General features: G+C 41.8%; 1 protein-coding gene across 2 annotated transcripts in view; it reads left to right on the top strand.

The window, feature by feature from the left end:
* Nucleotides 1–215: 215 nt before the first annotated feature.
* The window catches only part of PKN1 (protein kinase N1), a 120,739-nt gene continuing 99,576 nt past the window's right edge, over nucleotides 216–21,378 (top strand). The window contains exon 1 of one of the 2 annotated variants that reach the window (XM_070739595.1): nucleotides 216–728. In XM_070739595.1, the coding sequence (XP_070595696.1) occupies nucleotides 708–728 (21 nt within the window). In that variant the 5' untranslated portion in view covers nucleotides 216–707. The remainder of the gene's footprint in view (nucleotides 729–21,378) is intronic. The other variant, XM_070739596.1, reaches the window with a different exon arrangement.

Below are 21,378 nucleotides of genomic sequence, written 5' to 3'. Positions count from 1 at the left end.
GCTGCTATATAATCTCGTTTCCCTTTCCGAAAAAAGGGCCTAGAAAGCGGGCGGCTGCCGCCTCTCTCGCAGCTGCGGCAAGCAAGCAGCGCTCGGTCAGCTCCCTCCCCGCGCGGCCACAATAGCCTCCCCGCCTCCTCGTCCTCGCCCCGCCGCTTCCCCCGAACTCGACTCCACTCGCAGTTTCCACACACAGAGACACCCCGCCCCGCCCCCGTGACCAGCCCGGCAAGTTGGGCGCTGGGAGGGAGCGAGCCAGCTAGCCAGCCAGCGCGGCCGACGCCGCGGCAACAATAACGAGTGAGCGGCACACACTGTACTCGGGGTCAGGCGAAGGCGGGGGGCATTTCAAAGCGCTCCAGACGAAGGTTGGGGAGGCCGCTACTGCTGGTGGTTCTGCTGCAGCCACCGCAGACAGCTGCCTGGCCGCCGGAGCGGGGGGGAAAAAAGCTGCTGCAAAGTGGAGCTCTCGCAGCCCTCCTTCCTGTGGTCCGCTCGGCCGCCCGCTTGTTTGTGGGTGGGTGGACCGCCCCCTTGTGGGGCTCGACGGCTCCCTCTGGACGCCCCGCCAACCAGCGGCGGCGGAGAGGATGGCGGAGCGGCTGTAGCCGAAAGGGCGCCCCGGGGAACGAGCCGCTTCCCCTGGAACGACGCGGAAAGGAGGAGGAAGCCGGCGGAGACTTGGCGGGAAAACGAGAGAGGCGGAGATGGCTAACGAGTCGCTTCAGGTAAGGAAGAGAGCCGGGCTCCTCGCTCCTGCCTTCAAGGCAAGCCGGCAAGGCGGAGGTTGTGAGCGGAGTGGAGGGGCAGAGGAAGGGCCGCGGAGCTCAAGCCTCCTTTGGAGCAGCAACAGATGCGAAGCGGCCGCGGGACGCCTTCTCGCTCCCGGTTCGGACTTCTCCCGTGGCCCCTTCTCCGCTCCTCCTGCCAGCTGGCGGGAGCGGTGGCGACAAGGGCTGCTGGCCGACCATTCTCCGCATTCGGGCTGGCGCGATCCTGGTACTGTCCTCCCCCCCCCGCTTGCCTCCCCCCCCAGGCTTGCTTATGTTTATCCTTCCGTAACTAGGAGGAAATCGGGGTGGGGGCTTAAGGTTACCAAGACCTAGGCTCGGGTTGCTGCTGGGAAGTGTGGTGCTCGGTTGGGTAAACATTAACATTTCTGCTTTATCGATGAGGGAAACTGGGTTAGTAGCATCTTTTGGCCGTGGAAGCCCATCAACAGATACATAATATCAGTTGGGTATGCGTGTACATGCCTTTCTGGTTTGGGTGGAAGATATAGACCGAAAGGCTGTGTACAAGAGGAGGCAACTTACTGAGTGTCTCTGGATCTCTGTCACTCAAGCAGAGGTCTTCAAACTTGGCAATTTTAAGACCTGGCTAGAGAATTCTGGGAGTTGAAGTCCACAAGTCTTAAACTTGCCAAGTTTGGGGACCCCTGAGAGAGACAGAAACAAGCCTGGTTTTAGATGGGATGCTACTGTAGCTAATTAAAGACTTCAGTTCTTTTGATCTGTTGAAGTAGAATACTTCACAGGTGAGTAATTACGTTGGCCAGGTTTGTTGACTTGGCGGACTTATTTTTTGGATGGTTAAAAGGAAAAAAAAAGGTGACAAAGGAAAAAGATGTTGGTAAGGAGTTTCCAGCTGGGAGAACAAGCAGGTTTCCTGTAAGTGAGAACATGTGTAAGAGATTGGCCAATAGCACTAGCAATAGCACTTATATACTGTTTTATAATGCTATACAAGCCCTCACTAAGTGGTTTTACAGAGTCAGCATATTATTGCCTCCAACCATTTGGGTCTTCATTTTACCCACCTCGGAAGGATGGAAGGCTGAGTCAACCTTGTGCATAGTGGGATTTGAACTGCCAAAATGCAGGCAGCCAGCAGTCAGCAGAAGTAGCCTGCAATACTGCACTCTAACCACTGCTCTAAATCAGTGGTTCTCAACCTTTCTAACGCTGCGACCCCTTAATACAATTCCTCAGGTTGTGATGACCCCCAACCATAAGTCTAGCGCCAATTCTCCCAACAGAGCTTTAAGCTGATTGGCAGGAAGCTCAGAGGGACACCCCCACTGTAAACGCCTGGTTGGTTGGATTGTAAAAAAATGTTCCAAGACGTCAGAATAGAAATTTTTCCCCATGATCTTAAGCGACCCCTGTGAAACAGTCATTCAACCACCCACAAGGGGTCCCGACTCCCAGGTTGAGAACCACTGCTCTAAATGAAGGCTCAATCCATTTTTTATTTCAGTGGCTGGCGGGGGGTGGGGCAAGGATGTCCATCTGATCAAGAAGGAAATATTGAGGCTGTGGCAAAAACATTGATATGACTTCTGTGAAAGAGTGAATTCCACTGTGTTAAGAATCATTGGGAAAGGAATTAAAAACGTCACTGCCAAATGCTGCAAGGTCTTTGTCTATTCCTGTCACTGTGACCATACTTGGAATGCTGCTTATCCTTCTGGTCCTGACATTTCAAGAGGATATTGTGGAATTAGAGCCATCGAAAGGTTCATTGAATCTTTAAATCAATGAAAAAAAAAGCTACACCATTTAGATTTTAAGCAAAGGGAAGCTTGACAGAACATATGAAGTTAGGCACAGTATAAAGAGATCAAATAGGAATTTTTGTTCTCCTGATGTTAGAATTCTCCCCACCCCAAAGCTGAATACTTTGAGATTAAGACAGAAAAAAAGTGCTTGAAGAAGTATGCAGTTAAACTATAGAATTTTCTACCACAACCCTGGGAGATGGGAGTTCCCAGTCTGAAAAACTTAAAATAAAAACAAATTTAAACACATCCATGGATAATGATGATGACTGTGTATTATGAGGCCTTATGTCTCTTTCAAAAGGTATCAGTAGGTAGAAACATCAATTGGAGGAGGGTGCATCATAATCCTGCTTGTGGATTTCCCATTGGTATGGATGGGATGAGCATATCAGAATGCTTGATTGGAAGGGCATTTGGCCTGATTAATCCTGGCTATTTGTTACCTGCTTCTGAGTCTGAATATGTCAGTGTCATCAGCCATGGGAATTCTATTCCTTCTTCCTTTGTATGTCCCAGAATGGTAATATTGAATGGAACCTTCTTTTAAAAACTTCAGAAGGATTTTTCCACTTTAGGGCAGGAAAAGTAAATGAAATGGAATATAATTCCCCTTGATTTTTGCTAGGATATGATACATTTCCTTTCCTCTGAATAATAAATTTTGCAAGAGGTATAATAACTATCTTTACATATATTTTTATTTTTTCTCCCTTGTGCTATAATCATTGCTGTCAGTTTAAATTTTTCCCTGTCATAAAGCTATTTTCATTTGTTTGGATTTATTTTTTCTTTCTGTGGTATCTGGGGAGTTCTCTTGAAAAAGGGAGTTTAAAGTGCTGATGTAAGATTTTTAATCAGGGAGACAGACCATTTCCTGAAATAAAAGCATTTGCTAGGCAAATTTCATTAAGGCAATGTTATGTGGAATCGGCCTGCAATAGGGTTTTAAGGATTCAGCATATAAGGCTACCTGTTGAATGGAATATTAAAGACTTTCTGGAACTCCTGGATAGATATTTCTATTTTGGGGCCAAGTTTTTTGGCTATTAGTCTGCTTTGGAAAGAATGGGCATCCAACAGTCCTTCTCTTTACAGTAAACTGAAAGATATGCAAGATAAGAATTATAGCTGGTATATGATTTGTTGCTTGCTTGTTTAAATGATCATTGCCAGCTTAAAATCGATGTGCTAAAACCCTTCTTACTTGTCTGTAGAGCTAACAACATTTCAATTATTAAAGATATGGTGCTGATAATCAAATCCATTACTGTCAGCCCTTACCTTGTACTGTCAACAGTCTATTGAGCTAAAAGGGACAAAACATCAGATTAAGCTTTATCCTGACATTGCATTTTATATTGTTTAGCTTGGATGCTTGAAAATGAAGAGCAATAATTTTAGACAAATACTTCAAAATATTGCAAAAATGACAAATATAAAGCAAAGAACAGGAGAACAGTTTGCTTTGAACTGTGAACTGAATCTCCGTCTCTTCGGATTACGAATACATGCAAGGGTACATGAGAATATGCTAAATGGAAGGCATTAAGTGCATGCATTAATATCTGTTTTCTTAAAATGGCCTTAGAGCTGTGCAGTTGGCTTCAGAGGAATAGAAAGAGAAAAGAAGTATTTAAGGGAAGTTTTATAAAATTCTTTAAACTTCAAATGTATTTTTAGTTTCTGAATGACAGTACAATTTTTCAGTAAAAGTTTAAATATTTTTATAGCCTTTATTGTCCGAAAGCTTTATTATTAAGGTTCATCTTTGAAAAGCAGACTTTAAATATGTTGGATAAATTTTAAAATGTGATGTAAAATCTTGATATTTTACAAGCACTCATATTTCTTATCTCCAGATTGTGATATTAAAGATTAGTTTTTCATTTGGAAAAATAGCCATTTGTTTATGAAGATGTGTAACATTTAGTTTAGATCTTTGCCTTTAAATGAAACAAATAGAAAATAGACAGTTTCTTTTTCACTGTTTGATACCAGCGGCTTTTAGACTTATAAGTAAAAAAATGTGAAAACCTAATGCAAATTTTTATTATGTGGCAAATTTTTCCATTCTTCAGTTGGATACAGTACTATTTCTTTCCAATAGGTAGTTTGTCTAAGCATTTTCAATGTACCAGTAATGATTGTATTCACACAATGCATTTACCAATGGCTTATTGAAATACAGTTTACTTAGTTAACCCTATTTTCTATATTTGTATGATGGAACATCAGCTAATCATATCAGCTGGGTTCACATGACAAATATGATTGGTTGCTTTGTGATTCAGAATATCATGTACCATGTATCATATCATCTATTGTAAAGCATTATAGGTAAGATATTACTATATTCATTTCTAACTAAGTTAAAATCAACCTTTTCCCCTTCTTGTCTTAATGTAATGTATAACACCAGACTTACACAAATGCTAAAGAATAGAGGCTTAATGTTTTAAGTATATTTGCAATAATTTATAATTGCTTAACTTTACTTATAGAAATTTATATACAAATGTTTAAAGGTAGATCAATATATGGTTTAACAACAAGCCAGCAAGACATAAGACTAAATTCACAAATCAGAGTAAAGGTGATAAAAGTTGTAACCGGTCTGACTGAAGTTGTGAAAGTCCGTGAAAAAGTAAAAATAGAGAAGCTGAATTATCTAGAACCTATATTTGCTTATTATCCAAATTTGTGGAAGTTCTTCTATTGATGCCCTCATGTAAGTTAAGTTGGCAGACTTTGACTATCAGGTTTTGGCTAATAGTAAAAATCATTTCTGCTAATAGCCAGTTAAGGTATATATGGGGAGAATGTATCTATCAAACATAGAAGCCACTGGGCAGTATATAATATTAGAAATGGAAAATCAAAATAATTTTTAAAAGCAGCAGCATCCCAAAGTCCCAAAAGGAAATTCACTTTTCACCCAAATCTAAGATGTGGGAGAAAAGCTGATTTCAAAGACTGATTAAAAATAAGAAAGGTAAGGCGATAGGGATTTCTTCAGGAATTCTGTTCCAAACTTCCTAGATCAGTGATGACAAACCTTATTTTGCTCGGGTGCTAAAAGGGCATGTGATACCATGCTGCACGTGCCCACACCCATAATGCAATGCCTTCCCCCCATGCATGTGCACACAAACCCTCCTGTGCTGCCCCTCCCCACACATGTGCACAGGCCTCACTGAAGCCTCTGGACTTCCGGTAGGCCCATTAGTCCGTTTTTCACTCTCCCCGGGCTTCAGGAAAGTTCCGGGAGCCTGTGGATGGTGAAAAACAAGCCCAATGGGCCTAGCAGAAGTTTGGATTTTTCACCCTCCCGAGGCTTAAGGAAAGCCTTCACCCCTACTCCCAATAGGCAATCCAGAAGGATGCCTTAAATCAATAGTATCAAAAACTCCCTGAGGCATAAAGGAGAACCAAGAATTTTCACTAACCCTGTCCTAGTTCTGCCAGAAGAACAATCAATACCACGTTTGTATTGTTTACCAGCCTGAAACTCAACTGAAAAAGGTCCATATCAACTGTCTCCATCATGGCCGCCTGGAGTAGCAGTTGAAATCACCTTCTGAACAACCTTTCCCATAAAGTCTGATAATGAAATTAATAGGCAGAAGTTCCATGTGTCTAGATTTCTTTAAAAATTTCATCAAATCCTGAAGAAAGTGTAAAGGGAGCAGTAATTACTTTGTTTTATTTAGTCTTACCTTTTGTAAAGAACTAGTGTGTCATTTCTGAACTGTAATGTACAGATTATACAGTGTGCAGCAGATGCAAAGAGCTATATATCTCAGGGTGGGACGAACAGCTTTCATTTTTCATTTTTTTATGCAGTATTATTTTCATGCTAGGAGAATAGTTTTGCCTAAATCTTTCCATTGATTTTATGGTCAGCAAAATTTGACAGAGGCAGTTTACATTTCTATCCATTACAATAATATCTATAATATGATGGTTCAATTCTTGAATGTGAATATTCTCTTTCCAAAGAGCTATAAGAATTAAAGAGGCTGATATCCAACATTATATTCCTAGAGAAGCCAGAAAATGCTTTTGAGGTTTGCACAAGCAGGACAAAAATGCAATTGTACCTTTCTGCCTAAATTCGTGCTGTCTCCAATCTTGGAAATAATGTGTAATCATCATGCTTAATAGCATACAGTACTCATTTTTATGGTACAGTTGTTTTAAAACACCCTTTTAAAATCCAAGAGATTTGGTGGCCATCTCTACATTTTGCAGCAATGAATGTCATAGTTTAGGTTTGTACAATAAACTGGAATTCTTTACCACATAGTGGCAATATGAACAGTGACAACAAACCTGCCTAGAACCTCTTATTGTACAAGTTAATGTAATGATCCTGGATTCGGGTTTCAAATTTAATGAACTTTTCCCCATCTATTCAAGCACAATTTAACGTAACGTTTTTGAGTTGCAACCAGAATTCCCATTACTTATTCAAAGGGTGGTTGCATCTGGCACAAGTTTATAACATCACAATATGAACATTTTAATTTTTAATAGCCTTCTTCCCAACAGTTGTGCGCTGGCTGGGTATTTTATTGAGCTATCTATAGGAATGGCAAGATCTGAACAGTCATTACCGGCTTCAGTCACAAAAGTTAGGTTGTTTGTGCTTCCAGTTCTACTTGTTTATGTGTTTGCCACTTTATGCTTATTTATTTTGAATTCCTCCAGTGTGGAGTGATCATTTGGGAATAATTGTTGTCTCATTAATCATCCTACATTAATTGGTGTTAGAAAATATAGCTGCTGCTTACCTTGAACTCCAAGTCATTTATGAACAATTAAGGAGCACTGGGGAACTCTATTGTCCATTTATTTTACACTTTGCTTTGCATTCTTACTGGTTACTAATTATTGATCCATTAAAAAAAAAATCCCTCTTCTTTCATAATTGAAATAAGTTTGCTCAGGAGATTTTCATTTACTTTGTCAAAATGCTTGTAATGGATGGCTTTCTCCTGTGAAGGAGGAAAAGAATATTACAATAGAAATTATCTGCATGCTCTTCCTTTATCAAGAGCACAGGTAGATATTTTCCCAGTACATAGCAAGTGATTAAAAAGAGTGTCAAAAAATCAATTTAAAGATAATTTCTTTGCTAAAGTAAATATATCCAGTTGCCAGTATTTCTGTAATCTAATCCTCCTTTCTGTTTTAATAAATCTGGTAATAGTAGACTCTGGAAATATTGGTTTGTGGCTGTAAGTAGCTGTTAAGAGCTTTACATTCTTGGTAATTTATCTGTTCTCCTTGCAAGGGAAGCTGCCTAATTCTGCCTTCTTGACCTAGAGTGTGGCACCCATCCACGAAAAAGGTTGTTAAACAACTGGTCTGTTTTTCATACACCATTCAGATTTTCTGTTCTGGTAAATGGATTGCAAGCCACCATCTTTTTTCTCATGCCTTGAAGCTCCCTTTGCAATCATATTCAACAACCTCAAAATCAATTTGTCCTGTTTTCATATATAGTATTTCATTCCTGAAAATATTTCCTAGTCCTCTGCACAAAGATACATTTGAGGAATTAACTTTTCATTTAGGCTATTTCTTAGACCTACATTGACTCCTATATCATCCAGCATTACTATTTTCTTAGTCAATTTTCTGCTACTTTATTTAAGTAACTCATTGTTGATCTTAATGTTAGGTTCCTTCAAAGCATTCTTTGCATCCCTTATTGTCTACCTGATTTCTTTTCTGCAACCTCACACCGTATTCTTTGCGGTGCCATCTGAATGTTTCTGTATTCAGATGAAAGCTCTCTTTTAATAGCTTTAATGGTGCTGATACTCTGAGATCTCTTGTATAGCATGTGGGAGCTGAAAAATAGAGTTTGTCCAAGAGAAATATGCTGTTGCACAATGCCCAGGCTTACTCTTTCGGTAGCAAAATAGAATATGTTTCTATGCTTTGAATTCACATATAATTCTGTACAACAGATGCTACACAATAGCCAACTGAATAGATGTACTGTATCTTTCAGAGGAACATTCGTGTGTACCTCTAAACATTATGCTCTCCCCCTGCTCCAGTGGTTAATTAATACTAATAGAAATCAGAGTTTTTATTTTCTTCACATGAAAGATGAATAATTCCAACTCTTTGCATTCCTTAGATTTGCTATTTTAGGACTTGTGTATGTCTTTCTCCTTTTGAACTAAATGTAAGACTCTTTGGCCTGGCTCACTGGAGCCAAATCTTCTCTTGATTTGGAGGATGAGTTAAGTACAGTAATTGCTTTCTTTCCATTGCTGGTTGTGCAATCTGAAGTGGTGACTACCAAGTGCATACTAGTGTTACAGTTACATGGTGATTGTGCTATGGATGGAAACTGTTCCTGTCTGGAACTTTCTCCAAAGGCGCCTGACAGCAGTAGTTTGTAAACGCTGGCTTGAACGAAGCTTGAATCTATCTTATTCACTGTGGAGAGAAGCTTTCCTTTTTATATAAACAATTCAGATTGAGTTAATGGAGAGGATCAAGTGTTCCTCTTTGGAGTTGCAAGGCTGTTTGTTGGCTTTTGCTTCTCCAAATCTGTTCCCCAAATTAGGAAAAACAAAGTGCGTGTGAAAAAAAAATGTACATGGCGTAGGGAAAAAAGTGCATGTGAAAATATTTGAGGCATCAGAAACAAAATGGGGAGGGAAGAGAGGGAGTTCTGTAGACAGTCAGAAAGACCCTGGCAATTTATCTGAAGGGAGAAATCTTGTAAATGATGTTAATTTATCTCTTCAGACGCAAGTTCCCAGAGAAACCTTGGACAACTCAGTTAATATGTTTCTATATCAATATTTAAACCTGATTCTAAGTAGCTTCATTGTTTTAATTTCTATCCAGCAAGTTCCAGAAATTATATTTTTGGGGAAGAACTAAGAGTTCTTTGGTATGTTTATTTATAGTTTATGCTATAGATGCCTACGATCAGAGGTGGGTTCCTCCCTTCACTTCCTCCCACACCACGTGGCTATGCCACATGGCCGCCTACATGCTTTGCGTACGTGCATGTACAGTGCCAAAAAAATATTATTTTTTTAAAAAGCTGAAAACAAGATGGCGATACATGCGCAGTGCCGGAAACTCGGCTTTTGAGTATGCTCAGAAGAAAAAATTAAATCCTATTATTTTTAAAAATATATTTTTAAAAACAATGGCGGCACCCACAGACTGGCACTGACGGAACCAATTCTGTTATGTCATCGTGATGTCACCAGCAGGTTGCTACCAGTTCGAGCAAACCGATCCGAACCGGGAGGAACCCACCTCTGTCTAGGATCCCTTAGCTGAAACCCCCTTTACTGTTTAGCTGGCCAGCTTAGATACTGACTTGTAGATATTGGCTGTCATGCATAAAAACAAGCCACAAAATGATTTGTTTGGGTTGGACAATGTGAGATATGAAGCCACTACTTTAATATAAATTTATGTGGGAACCATGACATTACATTTTGTTCATAAAGCCCTGTTCTGGGATTATGTTGACTGTTGATTGCAGTTCCACCTTTAATTTGCTGTTTACTGCTGTAAACATGATACCTGTACTTTTGTTGAGTACCATTAATATCCAGGAAGTGCCCAGATTACACTAAGCTTCAATGGATTTTGATTTTTTTAACAAAACTCTGCTTGGCATTAATGCTATTTCTTCTTTTTTTAATTTACTGCCAAGGCTCAGATCTCGGAAACTATCTGAATATTTATATAGACAGAGATCTGCCATATAACAACTCTTATTTTTGTCTGAATTAATAGTAAATAGTAAACTATAGATAAATTAAAGATATGTGCAAACTGTATAGCAATACTGTAAACACGTAAATTTGAAACGTGGAATTGAACTATTGGCCAAAGAAGATAAGATGCATTTTATTTATTTATTAGATTTATTTGCTGCCCATCTCATTTTTATCCTATATGAAGGCTTAAGTCACCTGTCTATAAATATTATAGAGTAAACTTTTGTATATGATTATAAAGGACAGTGTTCCCTTCTTCAGTATCTTAGATTGATACTAAGTGTGGCTAGCAATTTTCTGTTTCTTTTCCATTCAAAATCAAAAGCATTTTGGAAAGTTGGTAATGCATTGAATAATAAGTCATTTCCTCCACTCCAACAATGGACTGCCTATCAGAACCAAAGATGTAAGTATTGAGATGGTCTGAAATCATTGGTGGGATCCTGCCAGTTAAACAACTGGTTTGGTGATTGCGTGCTTCAGGATAACTGAATATGAATAGGTGGGACCTACTATTTAACAGAAATGGTGATTAATAGCACTACTTCCTGGACAACTGATATATTTAAGAAAAAGAGGGAAACGTTTTATCAAGTCTGGACAATATTAGATATTAAAGTAGAGAAACATCACATTGACAATGAACATATGTATTGTCAAAATTACAGTTTTTCCAGTTCTGACTATAGAGTGATAAAAGTTGAATCATTGGAAAGACTAAACAAGGAAAAATGAAATTGCTGTTGCTGCTGTGGAAAATTATTGAGAATATTTTGGTCCACACAAAGGACAAACAATGACAAACTTAAGACTTAGATATTTTGAATATGTAATGGAAAGGCAAGATTCATTAGAGAAGACCGTGATGCTTGGGGAGAGGGGGAAATTAAAGGCAATTCAACGTTATTAATTATATGAAGACAAAATTTACAAGCATTTTTAAAAGCAGCTATTGACACATAGTAGTGTATTAGTGAAATGTTCCTGGGTCACAAAGAGTCAAGGGTCACTGAATAAGGACAATACAGATGACTTTCTTCCAAGAAAACATACATTGATTTCACTGCTCAGTACATAATAAATTCCCAATCCAGAGAATTTTGTGGTGGCTTTTAAGTCAACAAGCAAATCATGTGATACTTCTCAACATAGGTAAAAATCCATTAGGAAGTAATGCTATTAATAACCATTTATATTAAATAGCAGGACCTGCTTGCTATCAAGAATCTTTCGCCTTTTAAAAGAGTAGCTTTTAGTTTCCTGTACACATCTGACTGACAGATAATGGAACAACCTTATTTGCCTTCTTGTGTCCAAATTTTAAATCCTCTGTACTTGGTCAGGCTACGCATGTACAAGGATTGTGGAATACAGATGGGTTTATAAGGTTATTTTGTGATGAATTGTGAAATTAATACCAATCATGCTCGGTTTGGCCTGTAGCAGATTTGATTTCACAATATAGTTTGAGGATTTATGATACCCATCTAATTAGATATAGTTAATCAATGTTGGATTAGTGCCCAGTTTAATAACTATAAAACAACAACAACAAAAAAGAAAATGACAGAGTATTTGGCATCTATGGTTCTATTCCTACTAGTTTTTTCTCATCATTCCTATCACCCATTTCCTCCCACTTAGGATTGTATGACTGTAACTTGTTGCTTGTATCCTAAGATTTTTATTAATATTGATTGTTTCTTCATTGCTTATTTGACCACTATGACAATCATTAAGTGTTGTACCACATGATTCTTGACAAATGTATCTTTTTCTTTTATGTACGCTGAGAGCATATGCACCAAGACAAATTCCCTGTGTATCCAATCACAGTTGGCCAATAAAAAATTCTATTCTATTCTGTTCTAAAATTATTCCTATGTTTTGTCAAGAACAGATGCTGAATCTGGACATTATTTTTTTGTTGTAGACTTCATTCTGCCTATATCTACACCAGTAACAAAAAGCTATGTGTATATAAAAGACAGAAACCACGGGCAGACTCGGACGACAACTTTGCTGCTGTATTAATTTATTTAATCAACAATGCTTAATATTTTTGCCTTAATAGCACTGTTAGATTTCTGCAAATCTGAAAAATAGCAATATCAAAAAACATGACAACTACTTAGAGAGTGAAACACACTTTAATTTTGATACTTTTTGGACAACTAATGGCTGCAGCAAATAAAGCAATGTCATTATGATATTATACACATAAGTAGGACTAGGATTTTCAAGGATTATGATTTGGAAAAAAGAACCCTTTTGTGTGTGAAATGCCTTTCTTCTGACCCATTTTTGCTTCTACCAAAATTATGTTTGTATTTTGAGGCATTAAATCTTACAGCAGAATTTCTGCAGGCCACCAAAAAGTGGTCAGGGCCGGTCTATTGTTAATTTATCTTTATAGGAAAGGACCATTTACTTCTGATTTTCAGCAAAACCAGTCCATAGGGAATCATTGGTTTGCTTAACGACTTTGTCATTTGCTTTATGACGCTGTCTTCACAAAAAAAGGTCGTAAAAAGGGTGAATCAAATGGATGATCCAACTTAAAATCGTCATGACTTACAATCATGATGGGCAGTCTCCTTTACAGTCATAAGTTAAGCACAACCTACAAAACATACATACTTACACATAATGCCCTCCAGAATTGTTGGGTGGCAAGGTGTCTCACAGGTCAGGTTGGATATTATTATTATTATTATTAATTAAATTATTATTATATACTACTGGAAGTAGCATATCCAAAATATAATTAGTAAATATACTTAGATGGATATGTGGCTGTAAAGGGATAATTTGGGAACTGTAATCTAAAAATTGTTCACAACAGGTAAACGTGTCTGCCAAATTACATTTTAGGTTTTGCTCTGTTTTATAAACTGCATTTTCTTCTATTTAGACCACAGAGAAAGACAGCTCGAATCCGTTACTAAGGAAGTAATTTGAGGCTCCTGGGACATGAGAAGCAAGAACTGCATAAACATTTCCAAAGAAGCATTTGAATTATTCTGTTAGAGAAAAAATAAGTCAAAAAACATTTGCATCTGTAAAATCTAATTTATCCTGGACCAGAGTCTAGATGCAATAAATTAATAAAAGAAGCCATGAAAAGATAGATATTAGATAGACAGACAGACAATAGACAGACAGACACACACATATCAGATTGGGAGAGTGATACAGGCAGCGAAAGTGAAGGAAAATAAAAAGCAAACAAATCAAGCAATGAAAATCACATAGTTAAAATAGTTTCAAAGGTAGTGTTAAGTGATAATACAAATTTCCTGGCTTTGGTAAATTACTGAATATGTATCATTTAATTTAAAAAAACATGTGAACTCAATTCAAGTAATGACAATATTGAATATTCTTGACAAAATATATACGGCTCAAAAAAATAAAGGGAATACTTAAATAACACATCCTAGATCTGAATGAATGAAATATTATCGTTGAATACTTTGTTCTGTACAAAGTTGAATGTGCACAACAGCATGTGGAATTGATTGTCAATCAGTGTTGCTTCCTAAGTGGACAGTTTGATTTCACAGACGTTTGATTTACTTGGAGTTATATTGTGTTGTTTACGCGTTCCCTTTATTTTTCTGAGCAGTGTATATAACTTCAGAATTGAATTTCCTTCTGAAATTCTTCCCACTCCGTCCCCCAAAGGATAGCCACTAAGCTCAGTAAGTTGAAATGCTGATTTTCAGCAAAACCATTATAAATAGGGTCCCATGACTGTGGCATGCTGCAAATAGTCATGAATGGGGGCTGGTTACTCAGAATCCACCATGTGGTCACATGTGTGCACAGGTGGGGGCTGGATGTTAGAACTTGAGAACAGGGTGGTAATTAACACCCAGAGAGATCTGTGGTAACTTTGAACAGTTATTAAAGAACCAGTTGTAAGTCAAGAACTGCCTATACAGTGGTACCTCAAGATATGAACCCCTCGTCTTACGAACAACTCGAGATACGAACCCGGGGTTCAGAAAAGTTTTGCCTCGCCAAACACGAACTTCCGGGTTTGGCGTTCGGGGGGCTTGGCTGTTTTAAAAGGTGACAGCCGGGCGGCGGGGCTTCCCAGCAGCCTCCTGAACCCAAACGCCAAACCTGAACTTCCGGGTTCGGCGTTGGGAGGCCGCCAAGAAGCCCTGCAGCCCGGCTGTCATCTTTTAAAACAGCCGGGCAAGAGCGCAAGGGGAGGGGAAGCCTCTTGCAGCAGCTGCTACAGTGTAGACATTTGGGGATTTGGCTGGGGGGGGAGGCAGGAGGTTTGGCGCCTCCCTCCTCCCGTATTCTGCCTCCCTCTCAGCCCGCTAGGCAGGCCGGCGGTCTCCATTGTGGAGCCCAGTCATGTGGGCTCCGTTCCCCCTCTTACCAGCCCAGCAGGCAGCCGCCGCGGAGCCCGGCCATGTGGGCTCCGCCCCTTTCCACACCGGCCCGATCAGCTGGCCAGCGGTCTCTGTCGCGGAGCCCAGCCACGTGGGCTCCGTTCCATCCCCCACCGGCCCAGCAGACCGGCCAGTGGTCCCCGTCACGGAGCACAGCCATGTGGGCTCCGCTCTGTTCCCTGCCGGCCCAATTTGGCAGCTGGGGGCTGCCTGGCTTTGTGTTTTTGGCTGGGGGGGGAGGCAGGAGGGCCGGCCACCCCACCCCAGTGCTTCACCTTCCCCCCTGCCCAAAACCCAAAGGTCCCCACCACAGCACCCGCTGCAGCCAAAACGACAAAGCCAGGCAGTTCCCCAGCCGCCGAAGGAGACTTAACCCCGCCCCTCTGTTCCACCCATCGCTCGTATCCAGCAGAAGCTGCCACCCGAGTGCTCTTGCCCGGCGGCAGGCGAAGCATTGGAGTGGGGGGGCTGTCAGGACAGAAGATTGCTCTTGCCTGGCTCCCCGCCCCTCCTCTGCTGGCCACGGGCGAAGGGCAGAGAAGCCGGGCAAGAGCAATCTTCTGCCGGCCATGGGCAAAGGGCGGGGAAGCCTCTTGCACCAGCTGCTACAACCCCCGGCTTCCCCGCCCTTCGCTCATGGCCGGCAGAAGATCGCTCCGCTCGGTCAGCGGCTCCAGAGAGGCAGGAGCCGGGCGCTGGCCTGCCTTTTGTCCCACGCCGCCTGCTTTTCTCTCTCTCCTTCCCCGCGCCGCAGCTCCGCTCGATCGAAGGCTCTGGAGAGGTAGGAGCCGGGCGCTGGCCTGCCTTTTCTCCCCCCCCGTCCGCCGCCCGCTGCTGCGAGCGCTCTGCCAGGCGGCCAGGAGGCATTCAGCGTGTGGAGGAATGGGAAGCTCAAACGCCGGTGGCTTCAGCTTCCCATTCCTCCATGCACTTCGCCCTGAATGCTTCCTGGCCGCCTGGCAGAGCGGCGAAGTGACGTGGAGGAATGGGAAACTCAAACCGCCCGGTTTCAGCTTTCCATTCCTCCATGTCACTTCGCCGCTCCTTTTGGCTGGGGGGGGGGAGTTAGGAAGGTCCTACTTCTCCCCCCCCCCAGCCGAGAAGTCAAAGCCTGTCTCCTGCCGCCCGGTTTAGCCAGGAGGAGCGGCGAAATGACGTGGAGGAATGGGAAACTCAAACCGCCCGGTTTCAGCTTCCCATTCCTCCACGTCACTTCGCTGCTCCTTTTGGCTGGGGGGGGGAGTTAGGAAGGTCCTACTTCTCCCCCCTCCCAGCCAAGAACTCAAACCCTGTCTCCTGCCGCCCGGTTTAGCCAGGAGGAGCGGCGAAGTGACGTGGAGGAATGGGAAACTCAAACCGCCCGGTTTCAGCTTCCCATTCCTCCACGTCACTTTGCCGGGTTCGGGAGGCTGCTGGGAAGCCCCCCCGCCCCGGCTGTTTTAAAAGGTGACAGCCGGGCGGCAGCGTTTTTTTGCTGGGTTTTTTTTTGTTGTTGCACGGGAAACAATGTTTCGTCTTACGAACCTTTCGTCTTACGAACCTCCCCCTGGAACCACTTCTTGAGGTACCACTGTATTTTATTACATTGGCTTGAAATTGTGGGGCCATGACAGTTTAATCTAGCTGTAGAATAGAAAAAGGTGACTTGTAGTATTCCATATGTGTTTGAACTAGAATTCAAGGCATCTTTCATGATTTGTACAGCTATTGGATGTTGCAATTCAGAAATGTAGGCTGTTTCGCCTTGCAGTCTGAACTTTTTTCAGCCTGTTGCCTGAAGACTGACTTGCTTTTCACAAAATGGAAGTGAAACCAGAAACTGATGCCCTGTAACGTTATATTACTTTGGGAGGGGAGCAGGAGCAAAAGAAAGGGCTTCATATTGGGTGGTTGAATAGCCAGAATGAGAGTTCATGTGTCTGCCAAGGCTCTTGTGTGTCTGTTTACTATTTCCATATTCATCTTGGATACAGAATACTTTTGGAAGGACATAGGTCGTAGGAGAACTGCTGGTGCCTCTCAATGTTCAAAGCTCTGAATCATTTCTGGGATGGACCTGAGAGAAACCATGGGGTTCTTTTAGTGTGTGTGTGTGTTTGTGTGTATGTGTGAGAGAGAGGAAGAGAGAGAGAGAGGGGGAGGGAGGGAGGGAGGAAGAGAATGAGATTCTTCTTTGAATACAAAGTGCCTCTGATTGCACAACTGCCTGCTTTTGAATTTGAGAAGCTGTCCTGTTGGCTTCACTGCAAAACTAAGCTAAAACTTTTCTGAATGGCTGCTGTTGTACAAGCAGGCAGTTTGCTATGGATACTCATTTCTTCTAATATGTTTGCTATATATTGACTCTGACTGGCAATTGGCTCATGTTGACAATATGTTTAATCACAGCTTTATTATTTTTTATTTATTTATTTATTAGATTTGTATGCTGCCCCTCTCCGTAGAATCGGGGCGGTTCACAACAGTGATAAAAACAATATATGGTAACAAATCTAATAATTAAAATCTAAAATAACAGTTTTACATTAAAAAGTCTAAAAAGAAAATACCCCAATAGATAAAATACATACACACAGTCATATCATGCACAAAATTACATAGGCAAGGAGGGGGGATGTCTCAGTTCCCCCAAGCCTGACGACAGAGGTGGGTTTTAAGAAATTTACGAAAGGCGAGGGTGGGGGCAGTTCTAATCTCTGGGGGGAGTTGATTCCAGAGGGTCGGAGCCGCCACAGAGAAGGCTCTTCCTCTGGGTCCCGCCAGACGACATTGTTTAGTCGATGGGACCCGGAGAAGACCAACTCTGTGGGACCTAACCGGCCGCTGGGATTCGTGCGGCAGAAGGCAGTCTCGCAAATATCCTGGTCCAGTGCCATGAAGGGCTTTATAGGTCATAACCAACACTTTGAATTGTGATCGGAAACTGATCGGCAGCCAATGCAGACAGCGGAGTGTTGGAGTAACATGGGCATACCTGGGGAAGCCCATGATTGCTCTCGCAACTGCATTCTGCACGATCTGAAGTTTCCGAACACTTTTAAAAGGTAGCCCCATGTATAGAGCGTTACAACAGTCGAACCTCGAGGTTCATAAGTTGTCCATTCCTGCAACTCTTTGTGTTTAAGTAGCTGCGAGTGAAGTATTGGGTGGTGTAGGGCAGAGGTCCCCAACCTTTTTTGCACCAGGGACCGGCTTTAAGCTAGACCAGTTTTCCATGGCCCGGTGGGGGGGGGGGGGGAGCTAGCTGTCAGCGGCGCCGTAAAAGGGGCGATCAAGAGAGGAATGGGTGAATGAATGGACGGAGGGTGGGAAGGAAGGAAGGAAAGAGGGAAGGGACAGGAACAGAAGAAGGGTGCAAAGGAAGCAAGGAAAGGTGTGAAAGGGGAGAGTAAGAGAGGAAGGAGTGAAAGAAGGGAATGAGGGAGGAAGGAAGGGAGGAAGGAAAAGGAAAGCAAGAAATGGAGGGAGGAAAGGAAGGAAAGAAAGAAAGAAAGAAAGAAAGGGGGAAGGGACAGGAACAGAGGAAGGAAGCAAGGAAACTTATGAAAGGGGAGAGTAAGGGAAGAAGGTAGGAAGGAGAAAGAAAAGAAGAAATAGAGGAAGGGAAGGTAAAAGAGAGAAAGAAAAAGAGCAAGAAAGAAAGCAAGAAAGAGAAAGAAAGAAAGGCAACTTCAAAGAAAGGCTCACTGAGCATCTCTCACTCTCTCTCTCTTTCTATCCCTCTTTCTTTCTTTCTCTTCCTTTCTCTCTCCTCTTCCTTTATCTCCTCTCTCTCTCCCTCTCTCTTTCTCTCCCCCTCTCTCCACCTTTCCCTCTCTCCCTCTCTTGCTATCTCTCCCCCCTCTCCCTCTCTCTTTCTCCCTCTCCCTCTCTTTCTCTCTCTCCCCCCTCTCTCTTTCTCTCTCTCTCCCCCTCTTTCTCTCTCTTCTTCTCACTTTCTCTCTCTTGTTTTCTTTCTGTCTCTTTTGCTTTCTCACTCTCTCACTCTTTCTTGTTTTCTTTCTCACGCTCTTTCTCTCTCTTGTTCTCTCTCTTGCTATCTCTTTCTCTCCCCCCCCTTTCTCACTCTCTCTTTCTCACTTTCTCTCTATCTTGCTGTCTGTTGCTCTCACTCACTCTCGTTCTCTCTCCGTTCTTCTCAGCGATGACGCGCGCACGCCCTGCCCGCCTCACCTTTGCGAGAGCACTTTCGCCCCAGGCTCTCAGCAAGGGGGTTTGCAGGAGAGGCGGGGCCGCCGAAGGTGATATTGAATGTCGGGGGAGAACGGGTGGTTGCGCGCGCGCTCCCTATCCCCCTGCTAGCCCACTCGGAATATTCAAAATAAGAAAAGCCTTCGCCGGCAAAGGTTTTTCTTATTTTGAATATTCCGAGTGGGCTAGCAGGAAGATAGGAAGCGCGTGCAACCACCCGTTCTCCCCCGACATTCAATATCACCTTCGCCGGCCTCCGCTGAGGAAAGCCTTTGCCGGCATTTCCTCTCGTTGTCAAGGAGGCGCAGCGGCGGGCGGAGAGAGGGAAGGAGGGGGGGGGGCAGCGGCGTCCCTCCTGGCCTTGGCGGGCCGCCCAACCCTCCCCACCTCCTGCAAACGCGGCGGGCGGCGGGGGGAGAGCGAGGAGCCGGTTCCGGCGGGCGCGGGGCTTGGCTGGCTGGCGGGGGGAGCGCCGCTGGTGATGCGGAAAGGCCGAGGGGGCCCTGGCGCCGCGGACCGGCTGAAAAGCTCCAACGGCCCGGTCCCGGTCCGCGGACCGGCGGTTGGGGACCTCTGGTGTAGGGAATCCACCGTTTTCCATTACACTTTAGGGATGCCACTTGGAACAAAACAATATGATTATAGTCCTTGGTCCTTGGATATGGATTTGTCTGTACACATATAGGAAATACTATTTCAGAATAGCACAAAATAATTAGAGACAACTTCAATAATATGCTGTTAATGGTATTATTAAAGAACAATAAAACAGTGAACAAACCTGGAGGTACAACTTTGGTATACTTGGTTATCATAATGTAATAAATCAGTTGTGAGGCCTGATTCCAACACTGAGCAAAAATTCACAAATTTCTAAACTGAATCAAAAGTACATGGGATCTAAAAGCAATGGATTAGAAAACTGGCAAAACCCAATTATCTTTACAAATGAAAAAGACTGTTTTGAAATCTAGTGCATGTATACTATCTTTCAATAGCTAATTTAAAAATAGAAATATTTCATAGTTTGAAGAAAGGTTGATATATTTAATCATCTTTTCCTGAATAATAACTCTTATCTGTGGATTCATATTATATTTCGTACTATATTCAAAATATCAATACTTGTAAAATGATTTGTGGAGTCAGGCTTATGACTCCTACAAAGAAGAGCAAGGGGCAAAGAGGAAACCAGTATTTTCCATAAATAAAATTAGGTTGATTACCAGTAAGGTCAGCCAACATTTGTGGTTTCCTAATAAAAAATTGTTTGAAAAGTGCGTCTTAAAATTTATTATATATGTCTTAGCATGGAGTGATCTTCCATTTTGAGAACGCTAACATACATTTGTGAAGTGCATTAAGCAAAGCTATTTCTTTGTTTGCAGATATTAGTAATATCAATACTGTATCGTTGATGCTACTGTCCAAAACTAGAATCCTGTATTTTTGTCAATTCATGTACTATACATTTTTAAAAACCAGACCTGTATCTTTTCTTGTGTAATTAATTGAGGTAGGAAGTACTTCTCATTGCATGTGTATTCTAAAATATTCCAATTTCATTTCCTTGATGACATTTGCAATTTCCCAATCTCTTCTCTTTCTTTGAAGGACTCATTCCAGTTATGATATTTTAAATTATCTTTTGTAAATTCACATTTCAAAGGTTTCTGTTCTCCTGAGTGCCACTGAGTGTCATTACCTGCTCTTTTACTTCATACAAAAGAAACGACAATACACAACAACATACAATTTGCTAAGCAAGTTCCAATTTTGGGTCCCAAGAGCAAATAAGCTGACTAATTTTTTTTGAAAAGCTGCCTTCATCTGTTTAATCCTTACCTCTTGCTAAAACAGGAACAAAGACTCCCATTTAAATTCCCTTGGCTGCTGTTATTTAATTTGGATGTGATAGGAGGGAATTTAAGCAGGATGATTGAATGCAAATTAGTTTTCAACTAATTAGCAAATGCTTTATAATTTGTTCACCACATAGAAACATTGGTCTGATTTCCTTAACTTTGCTTTAATGTGCTGCTTAGAATCTTAGGACACATCTAGATACTACTGAAAATCTTGTTGTCATGAAGTTAGTTGGGGGAAAGATCAAAAGCAACATGAGAAAATATTATTTTACTGAAAGAGTAGTAGATCCTTGGAACAAACTTCCAGCAGACGTGGTTGGTAAATCCACAGTAACTGAATTTAAACATGCCTGCGATAAACATATATCCATCCTAAGATAAAATACAGACTAGATGGACCATGAGGTATTTTTCTGCTGTCAGTCTTCTATGTTTCTATGACTTTTAATGGGATGAAACCATAGGCATCATAGGCAACAATTTTTGAACCAAGGTATCTCAAATGGTGATTCTGGACACATTCTGGACACATTCTGACTTACAGAATGTGTCCATGTGTCCCAAGGGAGTCA

Source organism: Erythrolamprus reginae, chromosome 2 (assembly GCF_031021105.1).
Source record: "Erythrolamprus reginae isolate rEryReg1 chromosome 2, rEryReg1.hap1, whole genome shotgun sequence".
NCBI classification, from domain to species: domain Eukaryota; kingdom Metazoa; phylum Chordata; class Lepidosauria; order Squamata; family Dipsadidae; genus Erythrolamprus; species Erythrolamprus reginae.
The sequence above is the reverse complement of the archived record's forward strand: the minus strand, read 5'-3'. Positions and strand labels throughout refer to the sequence as shown.